At 44.5% G+C, this 20,990-nt stretch overlaps 1 protein-coding gene across 4 annotated transcripts in view; it reads right to left on the reverse strand.

Annotated features, from left to right (window-relative positions):
* Positions 1–20,990, reverse strand: part of ARIH1 (ariadne RBR E3 ubiquitin protein ligase 1) — a 475,775-nt gene that overhangs the window by 443,684 nt on the left and 11,101 nt on the right. For all 4 annotated transcript variants that reach the window (XM_069222254.1, XM_069222252.1, XM_069222253.1 and 1 more), the window contains exon 2: positions 7,449–7,516. In XM_069222254.1, coding sequence (XP_069078355.1) covers positions 7,449–7,516 — 68 coding nt within the window. The remainder of the gene's footprint in view (positions 1–7,448; positions 7,517–20,990) is intronic.

Genomic DNA, 20,990 nt, shown 5'->3' on the forward strand with positions numbered 1-20,990 from the left:
TACAAATGAAGTAAGCACGAATTTGTACTGCATTTAACATACTGCAATGGGGCAAACTGCATGCTTTAGTGTGAGGCAGTGTGCTCCCAATTGTTTCCGGGGGGGAAAAGAATGGTGCGCAATCTGAAGGGGAACAGAGTTTGCAGTGGTTGTGTTACTAATATTATTGGTAGCATCACTATCATTAATGGTAGTGGTATTGGCAGTAATTGTCTTGCGATAGCAAATTAATGTAGTGGGTTCATGGTGCTGTTTGTGGCTGTGGTACTGCTGCTACTGGCAGTAGTGATACTGCAAGTATAAGATGAAAATGTACAACAGGAGTGAGTTTCACTTGGAATAGTCTCTCATGCAGTGTCATTCAAGCACTCCATAAGAGAACTGTATGTCAAATAGCCCACAGAAGTAGATGAGCAAGAAATACTACTCTGAACTGAGCCAAAGCCATTCCAGTGAATATTTTAAATACTTGCTTAAAAAAAAGTTAACAAAACTGTCTTAAGCCAGACGTAACAATGGATGGCACTGCTCTATACAAACAGTACATTTGCTCTATGAAGGCAAGCTTAAAAATACAAAACCTTAAGACTTACTCCGATACTGAGGGGCTGGTTTTTATTTTTCAAATAAAATTGTAACAAATTTTACCAACTACCATAATAGCATCTGTCTTCAGCAGTAGAAACTCATCAGGGTTTGGAGCAAACAAAGCTTATAGGGAATTATTACCAGCCGGGAACGTGCACCCCTAACTGATGGGACATGTAGAAAAAGATGTTGAGCCTAAGCTGACCTTTCGGAGATGGCTGTGCCCATGTCGCCACAAACCTCGTGCTCTGACATGATGGGGTGTCAAGTAATTTGTTTTAGTAAATTCAATAGCTGCCTTTAACTCCTCAACATAAATATACTTGTACAATCAGAGTATTGTCAGATGGGAGAAAAATACATTCGGCTTCAGTTTCCCACTCATCATTACAACAAGATGATGGCACTTTGTCACCGAACAGGGACCATCAAAGGGTTGAAGCCAGAAATACTGTCCACGAAGTTTCGTGGTTGAGCAAGTTGCTGTGTTGATGAGGTGACTTCAGCCTCGGTCCAATTGAAGTTCAGAGAAAAAAAAGTAGAAGAATTTATCTATCCTACCATACAGGAACCTTCTGCTTGAGTGATGCAGAATGCTACTAATCCAGTCCTGTACACCTGAAGCCATATCAAAGAAAATACAATTTAGTCTATGACATAGAAACTGTAGCTGGAAGTACAGACTGCCAGTCGCAGAGGAATAAAACTTCTCATCAAGTGAAAGGGCAGCCCCCGCAGACTAGATAGTTTTCAAGCTTATCGCTGGGGAGAAGGACTTCACAATCCAAATTCATCTGACCAGTGTTAAGAGGGTACAGCGTCAGCAAACCTTGTAAAGAAGTGTAAGGCAGAGATCATTACTGGGTTTTAGATCAGGATAAGGTCTAAAGCACAGGTGGTTAACGAAAGACAGATGGTGTTTGGACTATCTAGGAGAGCAAATATGCAGTCGAGATGTTGCCCACTTCAAGTTGATTTTATTTCTCAAGTGGCAGAATACAAGAAGTTACCACCTGGCGTAACTGGGAAGACAATTTGATGTAGGCTTATCTTAAGGGTGGATGTGAATGCTATATATTTGTCAACAGGGTATTCCACAACAGTAGCAGAATACTGCACACCACATTATTTAAATTCAATATGTGATTCTCTGGATGAACCTTGCAACCCAGTGCAGTAGAAATAAGCTGATTTGATCAAGCACCCCATTAGAAAGATACAAAAGTTCAAGTTAATTTTTTATGTGATTATATTTTTGATTCCCATTGTTCTAACAATTGGTACAAATAAACTTCAGAGAGTACATTTTGCCAGGTGCAATAAGCTGACGTGCTTCTTCAAGGCTGTTTGTACTCAAACCAATGTTCAGTTACATTATTCACTGTAAGGATAATGAGAATGATTTTGGATCATCTTATCTGTGCTTGTGAATGGTTCTTGGGGAAAAAAGTGTGGCGGGGGATGGGAGTTGCTAATTTAGGGAAAGTAGTTAAACAAAGCCAATCTTGTTAGCGGCTTATAATAAAAGTTAAATCTCAAGCGAGTATGGTAATAAAAATTAATAATGACTGATAGAAACTGCTGCATACTAAATCAGTATATTGGGTTTGAAAATACCCATACCATTTTAACATAGAAAAAAAAATATAGCACCAAAAAATAATTAAAATAAAATAAAAATCACAGTGGGGACAACAGTATTGTTGTATTAATTGTTGCTATTTTGGTGAGATGTGTAAAGCAATCAGAAGCTGAGCTGCTATGTATACAAAACATTTTCTCAAACGTAATGGTATCAGTTACCTTAAGTAAATTTTATCTGGGTCTCAGAATAGTCATGTTTTATATTATCCGCTACAAAGGGGTGCCCAGAGGTTGGATGTATCAAAGGTATTTTAAAGGAAAATATAGGTTGATTCGCTTAGACATGTACGTATAACAGCAAGTAATGAGTTAGCAACAGGACCAAGTGTGCTGTGCATTCATGTGAAGTGCCCATACTACCCGTAGAACACGTGCTGGTGGCCCAAAGGTCAAGAGCATCTAATCACTGGACTTATGTGCACAGCAATACCGGGGGTGCCTGGTGTTGCATTTTTAAATGTAGAACAATGCAGGAGATAATCTAGTTGCTTGCATATCTGCTCATGACAGCAAGCAATAAGTAATTTTGCAGGACTGGTAGAGTAGAAAACCAATTACAATAATCATCATACTTAAGTTCTTAGTGAAAATTACACACTAAGGGCCTGATTACAACTTTGAAGGAGGTGTTAATCCGTCCCAAAAGTGACGGACATACCACCAGCCGTATTACGAGTCCATTATATCCTATGGAACTCGTAATACGGCTGGTGGTATATCCGTCACTTTACCGTCACTTTTGGGACGGATTAACACCTCCTCCAAAGTTGTAATCATGCCCTATATTGTGTCAAAGTTTAGCTAGCTGAATAGCATTTTGGCAACAGAGTTGTTTCTGAATGTTGAAAAGAAAAAGAGGAGCAGGGAATAAAAGTCTACCTCATGAGTAAATGGCACCAAGTACTTCTTAGTGGACATCTTAAGGACTCACCATCGTAGGCGTTCTTCAGTCAATGCGCAAGTTAAGGGACATGCACATTAGGAAACCGCTCATTTCTGTCCTGACCTGTGTGCCTCAAGTGTAAAGAGGTCTGGATAGCTAAGGCTGATTTTTGTTGTCATGGACGAAAACGGATCATATATGTGCACCTCAACTTAGGCATGTCCCACATACTGGTTTTGTTTCTGTTTTTTAACTGGGAGGGACAACCACAGAGCAAACGTTGCAATTGTGGAAGGCTACAGCCTTTGCCAGAAGTTAAGTATGCATGAGGACGGTGGTGGCTGCATACCGTGTAGTTATCAGTAGGAGTTAACAGGTCCTTTTTACCTGTGTCACAAGAGTTAGGCCTACAGGCTCACTCATTTAAAGTTCAGCTGCTGTATGCTTCAAATCGTGCTTGCCATACATTGGTTGTGGGTGTTGGGCAGTCTGTGTGGTGTGCTGGGCAGTGCAGTGTGCAGTGTTGTGTTGTGTGTGTAGTGTTGGGCAGTGTGGGTTGTGCAGTGCATGTGTTATACATGTGCTGGGTGTATGGGTACCCCTGAGTGGTACAATACTGGGACAATGCAGAACTGTGCAGCACGTGTATGCTATATGCGTGTGCTGGGTGCATGTGTGCCTGCAGGTACTACACTATTTTGGGAGACCCCAGGGCTGAATGAAGAAACATGAGGGGGCAGAGAAAGCCACGCCCCAACAGATTTAGGATTTCTGCATACCTGTAAGTGGAGTGGGACAACATTGGAGCAAGGGACAGTCAGGTTCCCCTGTGCACTTCAACACGGGCTCTCTGATTCTGAAAAGTTCACTGGTCAGTGGAGCATGGCCTCATCTCAGGAAGAAGATGATGCTGATAAGATAATCAAAGTGTGAGGCTGAGGCCATGGGGTAAGCTTTTGAGAGAGATCACTGTGGCTGACATTCAGGTGTGAACCTCTAGTTCTGTGGCCTGTGTTATGGGTTTATCAGGTTTGGAGTTGCTCCTGCTGTAATAGACTGCTTTCAGGGTGACAAGAGAACAGATCAGAGGGCACTCCAGGAAGCAGATCCCGACAAACTTCAAAGACTCAGACTCTATGTCACATAAGAAGTAGAGTTTGAGAACCCAAACACTGTCAACTATTAAGCAGCCTATCAGGCAGTGCAATGAAAAAGAAGATTCTACAAGACTCATGCCTGTGAGCAGGACTGGGGGGGTCAAGGCCTGTTAGTCTCCCAGTTGGGTGAAGGGACATCACCCAAGGAATAGGTATAGTAGGTGGGGCCCCGTAACATCATGAGTTAACAGCATCAACCCCGCTGGCCCAGTAGCTCCTGCTTGCTCCGTGGCCCTCTGAAAGGGGTTCTGACCATCGTAATAGGACAGGATGTGCATGAGACAACGGATGCAGCCTAGGCACCTTTAAAATATTGTTTTTAAGTGAGTAAGTCCTCAGGTGGAGCATGTGTTTATTCGCAGGACAAGTAATAAGTGTGAGAGCATAGGACTAATGTAATCTGTGCAAGTTCTTAAAAAAAAAAAAATGGTGGGGCCACTGCACCATGGTAAATGCACGGTATGCGTACAAATCAGTTAGGAAGTGAGCACCATTTTGGACACTGAACACTTAAATGGCTTTTATCAATGCATGTGAGCTTCAGTACATCTTCTAATAAAAGCATTTTGCCAAGCCAGTGTTAATTGATACCGCCGCCCTCAGTGAATGTCACTCAAGTGCCAATCTGGAAACATCGAATTTCTGGTCTATGGCGCACCCGCTTCCCCAGACACGAGTCCGCACACGTTTCTAAAGCCCACGTGTCCTAGATTTGCTTAGATTACTGCCTGGGAACCCTGGATGGTTGCAGGTGGGTGATGGATGTTTGCCACCTACCTCATACCTTGTCTGATCATTTGCCAGTTGTGGTGAAGCTTAGAACACCTTCTCCCAAGCACTGTGCTTTTACATGCAGTCTATCCTCACTCTCCTTACTGGACTTATTTTTTTCGGAAGGGGTGGGGCCTGAAATCCAGCAATACTTTCAACCCAATGAGGGATCAGTACCACCCTTTGGCACAGTATGGGTGGCGTTCAAAGCGTACATCTGAGGTATATGTATAACAAAACAGAATGATGTGCTCAAGGCACTTTGGGCTAGCCTTGACCAGCTGGAGCAGGAGCTGGATGGCTTGGAGGCCTGCTACCAAGCTTCACCACCCACCGTCATCCTTCAGGAGATTCATCACAAATGGACAGTTCTCAGACATGACGGAACTGGAAGTCCATCATTCCTACAAATATGTGAAGGCGAGAGTCTACAAGGAGGCAGAACGTCCAAGCTAGACTTGGGTTACGCCTTCGCGCCCAAATCGTCATGTCCAAGCTAGCTCACACCTCACGAAGGGAGATAGGCACAGCTTTATATGAGGCATCTGACATACTACTGGAACTAGGTGACAATTCCACTGCTCCATATGCCACCCTACGTCATCACATTGTGAGGAATATATGCAATATTTAAATCAGATTGCTTTGGCCTGAATGGAGGGGCCATACTGGCGCCTCCTTGAGGGATCTATTTCCCTCGAGGAGTTCAATCAGCTATAGCTGGACTCTACACGCAAAGCACCGGGAGGGGACGGGCTCCTGGCTGAATTTTACAAACGATACAATGCTTCACTTGACCCTGAAACTCCTACGGTGTATAACGAAGCACTAGAACAGGGAGTGCTCCTAAACACCCGCAGTATAAAGGAATCTAGTCTGATCATGCTCCTAAAGCCAGACAAACCGCCTGATAACCCTGACTTGTATAGATCTCTCCCTTCTAAACACCAGGATCTTAGCCAAACTTTTGGTCAACAGGCTAACCCTCCTGATGCCAGTACTGGTCCTCCTGCACCAAGTGGGGTTTGTTCCAGGCAGGTCTACGGCACACAATTTGCGTACCCTATTTGCGCTACTCCACAACTCAACCCCATGCAAGAGATGGTGGCGGTCTTTTTAGACTCCGCTAAAGCATTTGACAGAGTGGCCCTATCTCTTGTACAAGTACAAAATGCCACAGCTACAAGCATTGTGATGTGCATGCATCAGCATGCCTTCTATCCTAGCAATTACAATTTTTTATCATGCTTACAGGATTAAACCTACTGACTTTGACAAAGCCTATTAGTATAGACTTACCAGGTGATAAAATGGTATGCAATCTAGTGGTAAACCAACAATATAAAATTCAGGGGGTATAATAATATAACAATCTCCTGGTTCTGATATCATTGGGGTGTACCTGGAAATCATCCATCTCTACTTTTCCTTTTTCTGTCTGTTTAATCTCTTGCTGTTTGTTACAAGATCTTGCACTGCCAGTTAACTGTTTATCCTGTCACCCATTTGCTACCCTTCTGTTGGGATTTCTCTTTGCCTTAGCAAACGTTATTTTCTTCTACTTCATAATTTTGAATTACTGGGCAACCCTTTGGTACCGCCTATTTTGGAGTTCCTGTAAGCAGTAGGTTAAATGCTGCTTACTGGGTGAAAGGAATTTCACTTGTTCATTGTGTTTGTTTTCATAAAGTCAGGTCCTCATTTTTTCTGAAATTTAAGCCCACCAGCTGAGCAGGTCCCCGGTTGAGTCCATTCCCTGTCTCTTTATCCGACTGACAAACATCCTGTGTAAAGATTCCTGCAATGTAGTGGCAAATTTAAACTCTTCAGTAGACAGGAGGTTTATGCATGTGTATGCTCCCATACTACAGTAATATTAATTGTCTTTTCCTGTAGCACACCCCTATTAACTGGCTTTCACTAAGAATCTTCTAGTAGTAATGCACCAACCAAGCCTAGGCATCTTGCATATTTAGGTAACAAGATCGATAAGTTACTTGTCTCTTACTGCATTTTGTGCATCCAGGTACTTACTCTTCTTAGCTTGCAACTTCTAGCTTCAGTCATACTTGTAGAAGAGTTCCAATGGCTCATGCAGGGTTTTTAATTTTAGTTTCCCAGAGGTGCAACTTGCATTCTTTAACCACCACCATCTCACATCTTCAACCCTCTGATCAGCTTGTGGTGCCTCCCATTCCCCAGGGTTCTAACAACCATGAAAGTGCAACATGTGCTATTAAGAAGAGCTCATGGGGCCAACCTTTCATGTAATGCAAACATTTTGTGTGTAAGAAGAGTCCACAAATGCCCTCACTAAAGAGTGAAATGCTTGTGACACTCCATGTGATGGATACTTACAAATAAGTTACACAACTGGTAATATTATATGAACATTTGTAACATACCTCTCCATTAGCTTCTCTTTATCCCAGTTGAAATGGCTGAGTAATATTCTGGTGATCGTCGCTGGGTTCTGGAGAAGGAAAGAAATAAAGAATGAAATAAATGGATAATTGCTTTGTAGAAGGTTCTGTAACTTAAAGACTGCATTTGGATTTCTTCAAAACTAAATGTTTTATTTGCTGTGATAAACCACTAGAAGGCAAATAAATGACTAAAAATACAACAAGCTTTTTTTGCACTAACAACCCATATACATGCAAGTAACCAATTATTTCATATATAGTCCGCACTCTTCCATATTAGTTAAAGGAACAATCCGAGCTGGGCATCACAAAGAAATAATGAGACAGTTGTTAACTGTGGCGATCTCAAACCCTTTAAAACTAGAATTATCCTTGAAAAAAAAAAAACTTCTGATCTAAATTAGATTTAGAAGTCTGCACAAATAAATATAGACAGGCTGTCAGGTGTGTGGTGGTAATGGGAAGTCACCAGTAACATCCGGAATATTAGGTTCTGAGGGCTAAAAGACCACTCTGGTCAGTTATCCTTGGGGGGCTGCTGAGGTAGAGGGTGGTGGATTTGAATTTACCAGAATTCTCCCAGTCAGAGTAAACAACCCCTCAGAAAATTCCACTTAACTTTAGGGGTAATAAATGTACTTATATATGTGTTTAAAAATAAACAGAGCCAAAAAGGCAGGAAAGTGAAGAACATGGTCACAGTCCAGCATAAAGTCAACAAACATTAGGAAAAGAAGTTAGTTTGTGGACTGTTAATGCACTTAAATGTATTGTTCTTTAGAGAGGTGTGCCTTAAACTCTTTCCTAAATTAGAGCAGTAGTTGGAGTAGTCCTGATGGATAAGGAGATGCTGTTAGACATCCTGGGTGCATAGATGAAAAGGCCTGCTGCCTTGTTGTTTACTTATTAGCAACTCTTAGTCTGTAGTCTGATAGTGCCCTGTCTGTGGTTGTGCCAAGAACCACCTCGAATGGTGAGTGAATTTGCAAGATAAGAAGGGAGCCATGTTTTGATGGCTTTGTAAATTATGCTGTTTGTTGTAAAGATTGGGAGAGTCAGCAAGGGAAGGAGTTTCATCATGATGAGGGTTATGTGATCATATTTCTTAACGCCCTGTATGAAAGGTGCTGCAGCATGCAAGGTATCGTTAATGGATGCCAGGCTGCAGTCTGGAGACCATGAGAGTCGAGAGTTACTACCATCCAGAAGTAAGAGAATGAGAGCTTGAACACTGGTTCTAAAACAAACTTGCACTTTCTTTAGACTAGGGTTAGTGCTAGGCCGTCTGTTTTTTGTATTTTCCTGGAGGGTCAGGCTGGGTTCCAGGGTGAATCCAAATGACTAGGCATTCATGGAAGTTGGGATTCAGAGCTGTCAAGGTTTAGGTCATTGAGCCAGGTTTATACTGTTTCATGTTCTTGGCAAACAACAGGAATTCGGTCTTGGTAGGGTTGAGCTTCATGTAAGCACTGTCCATCCTTGTGTGGATGAGATGCAAGCAGTGCTGAGGCGTTGGATGTCCGAAGCAAAGGATACTCATGTAGAGTTGTTGATCATCAGTATACAGATGAATATTGATAGTGGTTTCTGTAAGAAGAGCACCAAGGGGCTTCAGGTAGAGGTTGACGATGCCAGGGGAACAGTATGGTAACCCTGGGATACTCTGAATGCGAAAGGGATCTTTTGGTACCTGGAAGTGCCCATGTGAACAGAATAATGTTGTCTCAAAAGGTAGGAGTAGAACCAGTGAAGGATATTGCCAGCTAATCCCATTTAAGGCTCCTAGGTGGCATATCAGTGTGAGACTGTGATGAAGGCAGTTAAAAGGTTCAGTAATATCAGTAAGCGATGAGGAGGGTATTGTCCATGTTGTGTAAGGTACCAGTCTCCATGCTGCAGCGTGATCTGAAACCAGATTGATCTTTGGAGCTGAACATAGACTGCTTTTTCCAATGACAATTCCAATGAATGATAGGAGTGTGATGGACCAGTAGCTGGCAAGGATAGAAGGGCCAAGTGTAGGTTTCTCTAGGCGTTGGAGGATCTGGTCTGCCATCGGAGCTTTTGTGAAGATTTTGTGAGTGACAATGGAGAGTAGGGTGATAGAGAGCCTCCCCGGAAAGAGCTTCGACGAAGGTTAAGAGCAGGACATCTTTGAAGTGGCTTTGAGTCAGTTAACTAAGTCAGAGAGATCTGCGAGATAGCCTTCATCACCCTAACAACTGAAATTCAAAGTGAGTGTAGGGCAGGCTTAGTGTTGTAGATGTGCTGGTGTATTTTAGAATAAGTCGACTCACCATACCTATAATTTTATTTATTTATAGAGAAGTCAAATTTAATCCACAAACTGAACTCTGAGCAGCTCCTTGTTATCAGAAGTATATAACCCTTGTTCTTTTACGTAAATAAGACAGCAGAATCTCTTATTCATTACAAGACAATCTTTTGAGCATAGAGAAAAACATTAAACTTAAATGTATGGAGGAACTGTTTACCAAGAGCCAAATGTATACCTTCAAATTATAGTACTCTGGCAACTGCATCAGTCCACAGAAAAACAGTAGAATCTGTTATTTTAATGCTCCCACAGTGAGGGCAGGAACAGAACGTTACAGCGAAACTAGAAACACTGCAGCAGGTAGCATACTGCAATAGAACTGTACATTATGTTTCCTTTAATTAAAGTTTCAGCATGGACGTCACATTAATAACCAATGTGTTGGCCATCTTGACAAAGTAAAAAGGAAATTAGCAATCATATCATTCCATGGTGGTGGCCTGGTTTAGAGGCAGTGGCCTTGCCATATGTGGCAGGCTGCAAATGAGACGAGTGGCAGACAAGAGGCCCATTTCCACCGCCTTGTATTTTCTCAACCAAAAACAAAAAAAAAGGTAAATAAATGAAAGGAAAGATTAAACATGCAAAGGACTGACTTACCAGCTATGGCACTAAAGCCCACTCATTTTCAGGCAGGCCCATGTAATCAGAAAAGTGTCGTAACTCACAGGTCAACAGAGCCAGTGGTTGTCAGACTTTAAGAATAGATTTTAATTAAGAGCAAGTCTACAAGTAGGGTCAGTCAAACTGGTTAATAAAAACCAACATGCTTGCCTACAAAGCTAATCTAGGCTTTGGAAACTCCTCTGCCACTTCGGTCTGTAGATAAACTTGTGACAATCATCAGGAACTCTTAAAATGGAATAACCTGCAAGATAGTCCATGGAGAACAACTCATGGAAGCCTTCCAAGTTGTTTGCTCTCATCTTTTTTCTTCCTTCAGGTCATAGACTGGATCAGGAAGACATTCACAGCAAGAAGTAGTGGGATCCAGTTGACACCTTGGGCGTAGCTCGACGACCAGGAGTTTGCAGACAACTTGGCCGTACTCTCCCATACCCATCTGCAGACATGTGAGAAGACCAACAAGGTGGCAACCACAACTGTGCAACTTGGCCTCAAAATTCACAAACAAGATCCTGAAGGCTAACATGGCCAGCACAACTGCAGTCATTCTTGCAGGCAATGCACTGGAAAAGGCTGCGGCCTTCATCTACCTGGACAGTGTCAAAGACAAACAGGGTGGCACCAACACCAGCGTCAAGGCAAGAATCAACAAGGGCTGCCTTCATCGGCTAAAGAAGATCTGGAGCGCCAAGGACTCAACACAGCAAACCAAGATTTTTTAACACCAACATGAAATGGTCCTTCTGCATTGAGCAGACACCTGGAGGGAAACAGTGACAACCACCACCAAATTAAAGAGTGCTTTCAACACCTGCCTGAGGAAAAGCCTCCAAATCACCTGGCCAAACATCAGCACAATGACCTATGGCAGCAGAATTTCCAACTACTTTCTAATGAAGAAATCATGAAAAGATGCTTTGGCTGGACAGGTCTGACCCTCCACAAGCTTGCATCAAACACCACCAGGCAAGCCTGAACCTGGAACCCTCAAGTGAAAAGGAAAAAGACCTGGCCCAAGGCCTTGAGGCTGAGTGAAAGGAGAACAATTACACCTGGAGTCAGATTGAAAGGAAAGCCCAAGGCAGAGGTGGCTGGAGAGTCCTGGTTGAGGAACTATATCCCAGGATGGTACGATAGACATAAGTACATAGCTAATCTGTGAGATTTCATGTAACAAAAGATGTAGACACCGGTTATTTACAAAAATATGTTTGCAGGTTTTAACAAGGTGCAATCAAAAACAAATCACCCTTAAAAGCCTATTGGCTTTAAAATATGCGTTTCATACTGTAAGGAAATGCCTCCTTGGCATGGTTGCCCCCTGACTTTTTGCCTTTGCTGATGCTATGTTTACAATTGAAAGTGTGCTGAGGCCTGCTAACCAGGCCCCAGCACCAGTGTTCTTTCCCTAACCTGTACTTTTGTATCCACAATTGGCAGACCCTGGCATCCAGATAAGTCCCTTGTAACTGGTACTTCTAGTACCAAGGGCCCTGATGCCAAGGAAGGTCTCTAAGGGCTGCAGCATGTCTTATGCCACCCTGGAGACCTCTCACTCAGCACAGACACACTGCTTGCCAGCTTGTGTGTGCTAGTGAGGACAAAACGAGTAAGTCGACATGGCACTCCCCTCAGGGTGCCATGCCAGCCTCTCACTGCCTATGCAGTATAGGTAAGACACCCCTCTAGCAGGCCTTACAGCCCTAAGGCAGGGTGCACTATACCATAGGTGAGGGTACCAGTGCATGAGCATGGTACCCCTACAGTGTCTAAACAAAACCTTAGACATTGTAAGTGCAGGGTAGCCATAAGAGTATATGGTCTGGGAGTCTGTCAAACACGAACTCCACAGCACCATAATGGCTACACTGAAAACTGGGAAGTTTGGTATCAAACTTCTCAGCACAATAAATGCACACTGATGCCAGTGTACATTTTATTGCAAAATACACCCCAGAGGGCACCTTAGAGGTGCCCCCTGAAACTTAACCGACTGTCTGTGTAGGCTGACTAGTTCCAGCAGCCTGCCACACTAGAGACATGTTGCTGGCCCCATGGGGAGAGTGCCTTTGTCACTCTGAGGCCAGTAACAAAGCCTGCACTGGGTGGAGATGCTAACACCTCCCCCAGGCAGGAGCTGTAACACCTGGCGGTGAGCCTCAAAGGCTCACCCCTTTGTCACAGCCCAGCAGGGCACTCCAGCTTAGTGGAGTTGCCCGCCCCCTCCGGCCACGGCCCCCACTTTTGGCGGCAAGGCTGGAGGGAACAAAGAAAGCAACAAGGAGGAGCCACTGGCCAGTCAGGACAGCCCCTAAGGTGTCCTGAGCTGAAGTGACTAACTTTTAGAAATCCTCCATCTTGCAGATGGAGGATCCCCCCAATAGGGTTAGGATTGTGACCCCCTCCCCTTGGGAGGAGGCACAAAGAGGGTGTACCCACCCTCAGGGCTAGTAGCCATTGGCTACTAACCCCCCAGACCTAAACAGGCCCTTACATTTAGTATTTAAGGGCTACCCTGAACCCAAGAAAATTAGATTCCTGCAACTACAAGAAGAAGGACTGCCTAGCTGAAAACCCCTGCAGAGGAAGACCAGAAGACAACTGCCTTGGCTCCAGAAACTCAACCGGCCTGTCTCCTGCCTTCCAAAGATCCTGCTCCAGCGACGCCTTCCAAAGGGACAAGCGACCTCGACATCATCTGAGGACTGCCCCTGATTCGAAAAGACAAGAAACTCCCGAGGACAGCGGACCTGCTCCAAGAAAGGCTGCAACTTTGTTTCCAGCAGCCTTGAAAGAACCCTGCAAGCTCCCCGCAAGAAGCGTGAGACTTGCAACACTGCACCCGGCGACCCCGACTCGGCTGGTGGAGATCCAACACCTCAGGAGGGACCCCAGGACTACTCTGATACTGTGAGTACCAAAACCTGTCCCCCCCTGAGCCCCCACAGCGCCGCCTGCAGAGGGAATCCCGAGGCTTCCCCTGACCGCGACTCTTTGAATCCAAAGTCCCGACGCCTGGGAGAGACCCTGCACCCGCAGCCCCCAGGACCTGAAGGACCGGACTTTCACTGGAGAAGTGACCCCCAGGAGTCCCTCTCCCTTGCCCAAGTGGAGGTTTCCCCGAGGAACCCCCCCCTTGCCTGCCTGCAGCGCTGAAGAGATCCCGAGATCTCTCATAGACTAACATTGCGAACCCGACGCTGGTTTCTACACTGCACCCGGCCGCCCCCGCGCTGCTGAGGGTGAAATTTCTGTGTGGGCTTGTGTCCCCCCCGGTGCCCTACAAAACCCCCCTGGTCTGCCCTCCGAAGACGCGGGTACTTACCTGCAAGCAGACCGGAACCGGGGCACCCCCTTCTCTCCATTCTAGCCTATGTGTTTTGGGCACCACTTTGAACTCTGCACCTGACCGGCCCTGAGCTGCTGGTGTGGTGACTTTGGGGTTGCTCTGAACCCCCAACGGTGGGCTACCTTGGACCAAGAACTGAACCCTGTAAGTGTCGTACTTACCTGGTAAAACTAACAAAAACTTACCTCCCCCAGGAACTGTGAAAATTGCACTAAGTGTCCACTTTTAAAGTAGCTATTTGTCAATAACTTGAAAAGTATACATGCAATTGAAATGATTCAAAGTTCCTAATGTACTTACCTGCAATACCTTTCAAACAAGATATTACATGTTAAATTTGAACCTGTGGTTCTTAAAATAAACTAAGAAAAGATATTTTTCTATACAAAAACCTATTGGCTGGATTTGTCTCCGAGTGTGTGTACCTCATTTATTGTCTATGTGTATGTACAACAAATGCTTAACACTACTCCTTGGATAAGCCTACTGCTCGACCACACTACCACAAAATAGAGCATTAGTATTATCTATTTGTACCACTATTTTACCTCTAAGGGGAACCCTTGGACTCTGTGCATGCTATTCCTTACTTTGAAATAGCACATACAGAGCCAACTTCCTACACATACTAAGTAAATGAGGCATACTGCCTTGAAGGTAACTTCAAGAGGTCAGCAATATTGCAGCTGGCATAAATATTTCCAAGGACGCAATCAGGTGTATAGCCTTTGTCACTGGCTTGCCAGAATAACCAACTCACTTACTGTATTGAGATTAAGCTTTCTCAACAAGGGCGCCATGAGGTATAACACAAAACACACCATGGCCAGTCAGTCTTTCAGCTGAACAGGGCATACAGTGTAGGACGCTGGCCTGGTTTGTGGTGAGCACCTATGGTGTGATCACCATATACTAGGTCCACCTATCCCCTATTAGTGAAGTGTAGCTAATGTCTAGGAAGCTAGGGCTCTCTAGAAGTAGCTGTGGATGAGCAGCCAAGGCTTATCTAGGAGACATGCAAAGCTTATGCAATACCACTATAGTCACACAGCACTTACACACATGAAAGAACCACACAGTGTTACAAGTATAAAAAGGTACTTTATTATAGTAACACAAATACTAAAATACTGAATAGGCAATCCCCCAACTGGAGGTAAGTAAACACATTATTATATACACATTAGCAATCAGTAAATAGCATAAAAAGCAATAGGCATTGTTAAAAGCAATAGCAAACAGTGAGGTCCCTAGGGGAGGTCCAAACCATATACTAAACAAGCATTTGCAATGCAACGGGTCTCGCGTTTGCTCATGTTAGAGCTATTAGCGTTATAAACTCCTAACCCGACTTTACACCTATCGGCAAAAGTGCATTAAATGCACGTAACCCGAAAAAGTGCAATTAACTGTGTAAAGCGCTCGACTTCTGCCAAGTGAAATCGCGCTAGGAAAATAGAGAAAAAGTAGTCCACGAGCCGGACAGAAAACAGCGAGCCTCACATGTTTTCTGTACTTGGTCGATGCGCTCGAGGAGGGCTAGCCACCGGAAAAGGCATGACTTGTACATGCCTTCGACTAATGAAAGCAAGCAGATTTTAATAGGCAAGCCCACAAACCAATGAAAAACACTTTTTTATAATACCTAAAGCGTCTCTCTGCGATAAGCATGCGCAAGCACATGCGACGCAGGCTCAACCCTAAAAAGTAGAATGAGAAAGGCAGTCCCTCACCCGAGGAAGTGAAATCAGTAGAAGGGAGCTGGAGGAACTAGGAACCCCAAGAGTTGAGTACCAGAGTGACCTCCAGCGACCGGGAGAGCAGAGGCAAGTACCTGTTTTTTCTCAAAATCAACAGGAGGACTATGGAAAAGCATTATGCAAGACCCAACCAAGACTGGAAGAACCCAAAGGTGAATCCTGACAGACGAGAACCTGCAAAGGAAGGGGACCAAGTCCAGTTTGAGTTGGGGTGTCTGGTTTTAGCAGGAGCCACTACCCACCCTTCTGTGGATGCAGAACATGTCGACGGTGGACAAAGGTGGTCAGCAGTGCAGCACAGGAGCAGAAGAGGAGTCCCAGAAGTGATGTAAGTGATGTCCCACGTCGGCTGTCGAGATGCAGTCCTTAACAGGTAGTACTGAAAAAAACGGCAACAAGCCTTGGCAAATGCAAGAGACTGAGAAGAAGGCTTGCAAGACTGAAGAGGACCAGCAAGGTCCAGGGGACTCGACCCAAGAAGAGGAGGCAACCCACTGGCAGCAGGCACAGAAGTGGCAGTGAGGCCCACTCAGCACACTTAAGAGGAGTCCCACGTCGCCGGAGCAGCAGGCAGAAGGCTTTGCAGGAAGGAGTGATGGAGGCCGGGGCTACACAGCTTGAAGATCCCTTGGAGGAGGAACAACAAGCCTTGGTAGCTGCAAGAGTCACAGTGCACAGGGGTACTGTCTTGCAAGGAGAGACAAGGGCTTAACATCTCCCAAGTTGGTCAGCTGGTAGAGAGAACCAAAGGGGACCACTCCAGACCACCACGTGTGATGCAGGATCCACACAGTTCCAGAGGAGAGAGGATCCATGCAGCCAGTCGTTGCTGCAGCTGGTGTCTTCGGATTCAGGGGAGCGACTCCTTCACTTCAAGGGAGGTTCCTTCTTACTGCTTGCGCAGGCTGAAGACTTGTCACCAACAGAGGATGCACAGCCAGGGAAATGTTGCAGTTGGCAGAAGGAGCCAGAGAAACAATGTTGCAGAGCAGAGTAGTCACTGTAGTTGAAGATTGTCGGTTCCTGGAGGGCTGAGTTGCAGTCCCAGTGGCCAGAAAATGAAGTAAATGAGACAATGGAGTCCTGCTGGAATCTTGCACATTGAATCTGAGGACCCACCCAGAGAGAGACCCTAAATAGCCCCAGAAAGGGAATGTGTTCACCTAGCAGGGTGACCACCTAGCAGTAGGTGTCTGTGACATCACCTACCTGACCTGGCCACTCAGATGCTCCCAGTGGCCTCAGCCCACCTTGGGTTCAAGATCTCAGAACCAAATGACCACCTGGAGGAGCACTGGGCACCACCCCTGGGGTGGTGATGGACAGGGGAGTGGTCACTCCCCTTTCCTTTGTCTATTTTCGTGCCAGAGCAGGGACCGGGTCCCTGTACTGGTGCAAACCAGTTTATGCAAGTAGGGCATCAAATGTGCCCTTCAAAGCATACCAGTGGCTTAGGGAGGCTACCCCTCCCAAGCTTTGTAACACCTAGTTCCAAAGGAGAGGGTGTTACCTCCCTCTCCCACAGGAAATCCTTTGTTCTGCCTTTCTCAATCTGAGCTGGTCAAACAGCAGGAGGGCAGAAACCTGTCTGAGGTGTGGCAGCAAGGCGGGCTTCCCAGAAAACCCCAGAAGACTGGTAGGAGCAATGCTGGGGAGTCCTCTAAGGAACCCCCAGAGTGCATGGAATCATATACCAATACTGGCAACAGTACTGGGATATGAATCCAACATGTTTGATACCAAACATGCCCAGGTTCAGAGTTACCATTATGTAGCTGGACAGAGGTATGACCTGTGTCCAGTACACAGGTAAAATGGCTTCCCCACACTTACGAAGTACAGTGTAATGGAACTGGAGTTCAAAGAGGCACCGCTACTCATGCAGGGGTGCCTTCACACACCGGTACCCGCACCCTTCCCTCTGGGCTAGGAGGGCCTACCATTGGGGTGACTTACAGTGACCTGGTGCAGTGCCCTATAATGAAAGTGTGTATGCACCCTTCCACATAGGCTGCAATGGCAGGCCATCAGACATTTTGCATGGGCTCCCACGGGTGGCACAATACATGCTGCAGCCCATGGAGAACCCCCGGTGCCCCAATGCCCTGCGTACCTAAGTACCATATACTAGAGACTTATATGGGGGCACCAGTATGCCAAATTTAAAGGGAGTGCGCACAATCACTGGGGTCCTGGTTAGCAGGATCGCTGTGAAAACAGTCAAAACACACTTGCAGCAGGCAAAAAGCATGGGTAATCATGCCAAAGAGGGTTATTTTTCTACATACAGGTAAACAGACATTCATTCCGAGAATAATTCAAACTGGGAGAGGTCTTGTCATGAGATTGCATGAAACAAGACTGCACCAGTGCTACTGAAAAACAAAGAATTCATCAAATAGGGAGCCCTTCCGCAGAAAGAGCGTAGGTGGCCTAACAAATATTTGATTATTCAGATTACAGCACTTACTTCCCTTATTCCAACAGAAACCAATGAAAAACAATATATTTTTCTTCATGAGCTTTCAACTTCATAACATTCAAAAGGTATGTGACCTGAAATTAAAAGTCACTGTACTATACTGCAGTTGCTCCATGGTATTTTATTTCCGCTTAGCTGTTAAAATATTCAGTCAATGGGGCACAGGCTGCAGTATTCAAAGCAGTGGGTCACAGATTCTAACCATAGTGGAGCAGATACAGCCCTAAATAGGTCTATAACTTAAATGAACAAATATCTTACATTCAGTAGTGCACTGCCTGGTGGATACCCTTCTAACTACAGACTCTTCACCTTCAACTAATAATTCAGAGTGAATCCAGATACTTTTGGTGCAATGCTACCACTTGCTAACAGGTGGCGTCATACAACTCAGCACCGACTCCACCCGCCCAGAAAGTGATAAAGCAGGGCTGCATACAAAGACTACACCTGAGCCCTGATGTCAGTTTGTCTCGTGCCCTTTGCCAGCTTTCAGGCGTGGTGCATGAACAATCAGTAAGAGTGTGCTTGTGGCTAATATGGGACCTTTTAAGATGTTAAAAAGAGGCCACTCGTTAGAATGGGGAGTTGGGAGACCAGTGAATCTGCAGATGTTCAGAGTATCAGAAACAGCATTATCAAAGGTAACTTGTTTTATGGTGGATACTTCCAAGTTCAGATTCCTCTCCTCAGAGTAGACACTAAAGCAGTACCTCCAAAAAAACGGGGCGTGTCTATAGATTGGGCTCAAACAAAAAAGACACGCAGAACCAACCAGGCAAAGTGCACTCCTGCCTGACCTTCTGTCAAGGCAGTGGCGCTATGAACTTATGCACCCAAGTCCACTTAACGGCCTGGCAAATATAAAAAACAGCTCCCATAATGGCAATGCAGGCACAGTGGGCCTTGGCCCTGGAGTAGTTGGCTCTTAAGACCTTCCAGGGCTGCTTCTTGGTCAATGCGTAGGAGATCTTAATGCAGAGAACTATCTACCTCAACAGAGTCCTCTACTGCAAAGCCTTTCTTTTCTTTGCTCTGGAAAACACCACAAAAAGATGATATCCCAGCAAAGGGAGCTAAGAACTCCGATACTGGGACTGTTAAAGTGAGTGTCAACTTTAAGAAGGCTGCCTAAATCCTCAACACTAATTTGTCAGGCTAGAAGTTGAAGCCTATAGTTCATTCATGCGACATGCAGGCATAATCACGTTGAGGAAGCCAGTTTCAACACCAGGGGATAGAGCAACCAGCTATGCACAGACCTCCGAGGAAATACACGAGGAAATTAATGCTCAAGTGCTCCTACATCCTTCCAAAGGAAAACGAATCTGCAATGCATGGCTCAATGCCACACTTACACACCTGATCTCCCCAGTCATTTTCCACCGTCCTGCATCTCTACTTCGCTAGTGAGAGCATCATCCCCTGCATACACAGAATGTATTATACTTTCACAGGTACTCATGAACCAATCTAGGTCACCCCTACGCATCTTATTCGCAACACCACGAGAGCTGTGTTACAATGCAAATTCAAGACAGACTAGATGTGTTATCACTCACTTCAAAAAGGCCTGAATAATTTCAGTTATGAACACTAGACAACCCACAAGCACCAAAACACCGTATCAGCAGGCGATTGGCACTGCTGTAAATTTCGCTGACATAATGAGTCAATAGGCTAGCAAGCCAGAAAAAGTGAGCTGCACTATCCTCACAATTGGAGATACCCAATAATAACTTCGAAAACTGAAACAGATCAAAACCCTTGCCTTTGGGAAATGAGTTAAATATTTTTGGGGGAAATCACACAAAAAACGGTGTGGTCAACCAATTGCAATTTTCAGTTATCACAGTGAAACCTTTCAAGTAAAACAACTTAAATATTAGACAAAGCAGCGAAGAGGACAATAGAAACTACAAAGAAATGATAAAACGATTTACTATTAGAAAACATTTTTCTTTCCCCTAATTTGCAAAAGTTTAGAAATCACCAAAAAAAGAGAACACTGGAATTACAAAAAACAGGGCCGCTAAAAAGTCCATGCTGGATGCCAAATATTTTACTTATCAGTCTAAATAAATAGTTAGGCTACTCGAAAAGCACAATATCCAATGGACACTGAACATGTCAGAATATCAACAACAGTATAAATGTAAGTGAAAATCAAAATTTGTCACTTCTATGCCTAAAGGATGGCTATTTGGCCAGTGTCAACAGACTCCTCAAAATTCAGGACTCCATTATTCACCTGCAATGACAGGCTACAACATGTGACCAGCAGTGCAGAATACACCATTACTTTAAATCACAAAGAATACAGAACATTTGCCATCTATATATTAAAACAACGCAACACCATTCTTTCTCCAAATATAAACACAAAATCAATTTTGTTAAAGTACCTAAAACGACATTCCGATAGATAGGATGACAATTTCAAAAGGTAAATAATCGTACCTCAACATACACTAATGTAGATCAAAAGCATGTTGCAAAGTATTGATCTTATCTTGCTTAGGACTCAAAACCGTATCTCAAGGAATATAAAGCAAAATGTGTATGGGGATGGGGGAATGGGGAGAGACAGGCTTCTGAAAGATACCCCATAGTTAACATGAAGATTCTAAAGTGTGCTACTCGTTTGACTGAATAGAACAGCTGAGGCAGGGGTGTGGAATTTAATAAAATATATGCTTGTCCATGGGACAGGTTGCTTCATAAATCTACTTGTCCTGTAAAACAATCTACCTGTCCCTTTGGTACCATGCAACACGCGACAAATTATGGTAGCCATCTAATTACATAAGAACACTGATAATAGCCTATGATTATGCCAGGGCTAATAGTTTGGTAGTGCTTGAATACTAGCAATTTTCTTATTTTACCACCTTTCCGCAGATCTAAATACTGGGGGTGGAAGAAGCAGTAAGCAATAGTTCCAGGTTTGGAATGTCTTTGAATC

This window comes from Pleurodeles waltl, chromosome 3_1, assembly GCF_031143425.1.
Source record: "Pleurodeles waltl isolate 20211129_DDA chromosome 3_1, aPleWal1.hap1.20221129, whole genome shotgun sequence".
Classification (NCBI taxonomy): Eukaryota; Metazoa; Chordata; class Amphibia; order Caudata; family Salamandridae; genus Pleurodeles; species Pleurodeles waltl.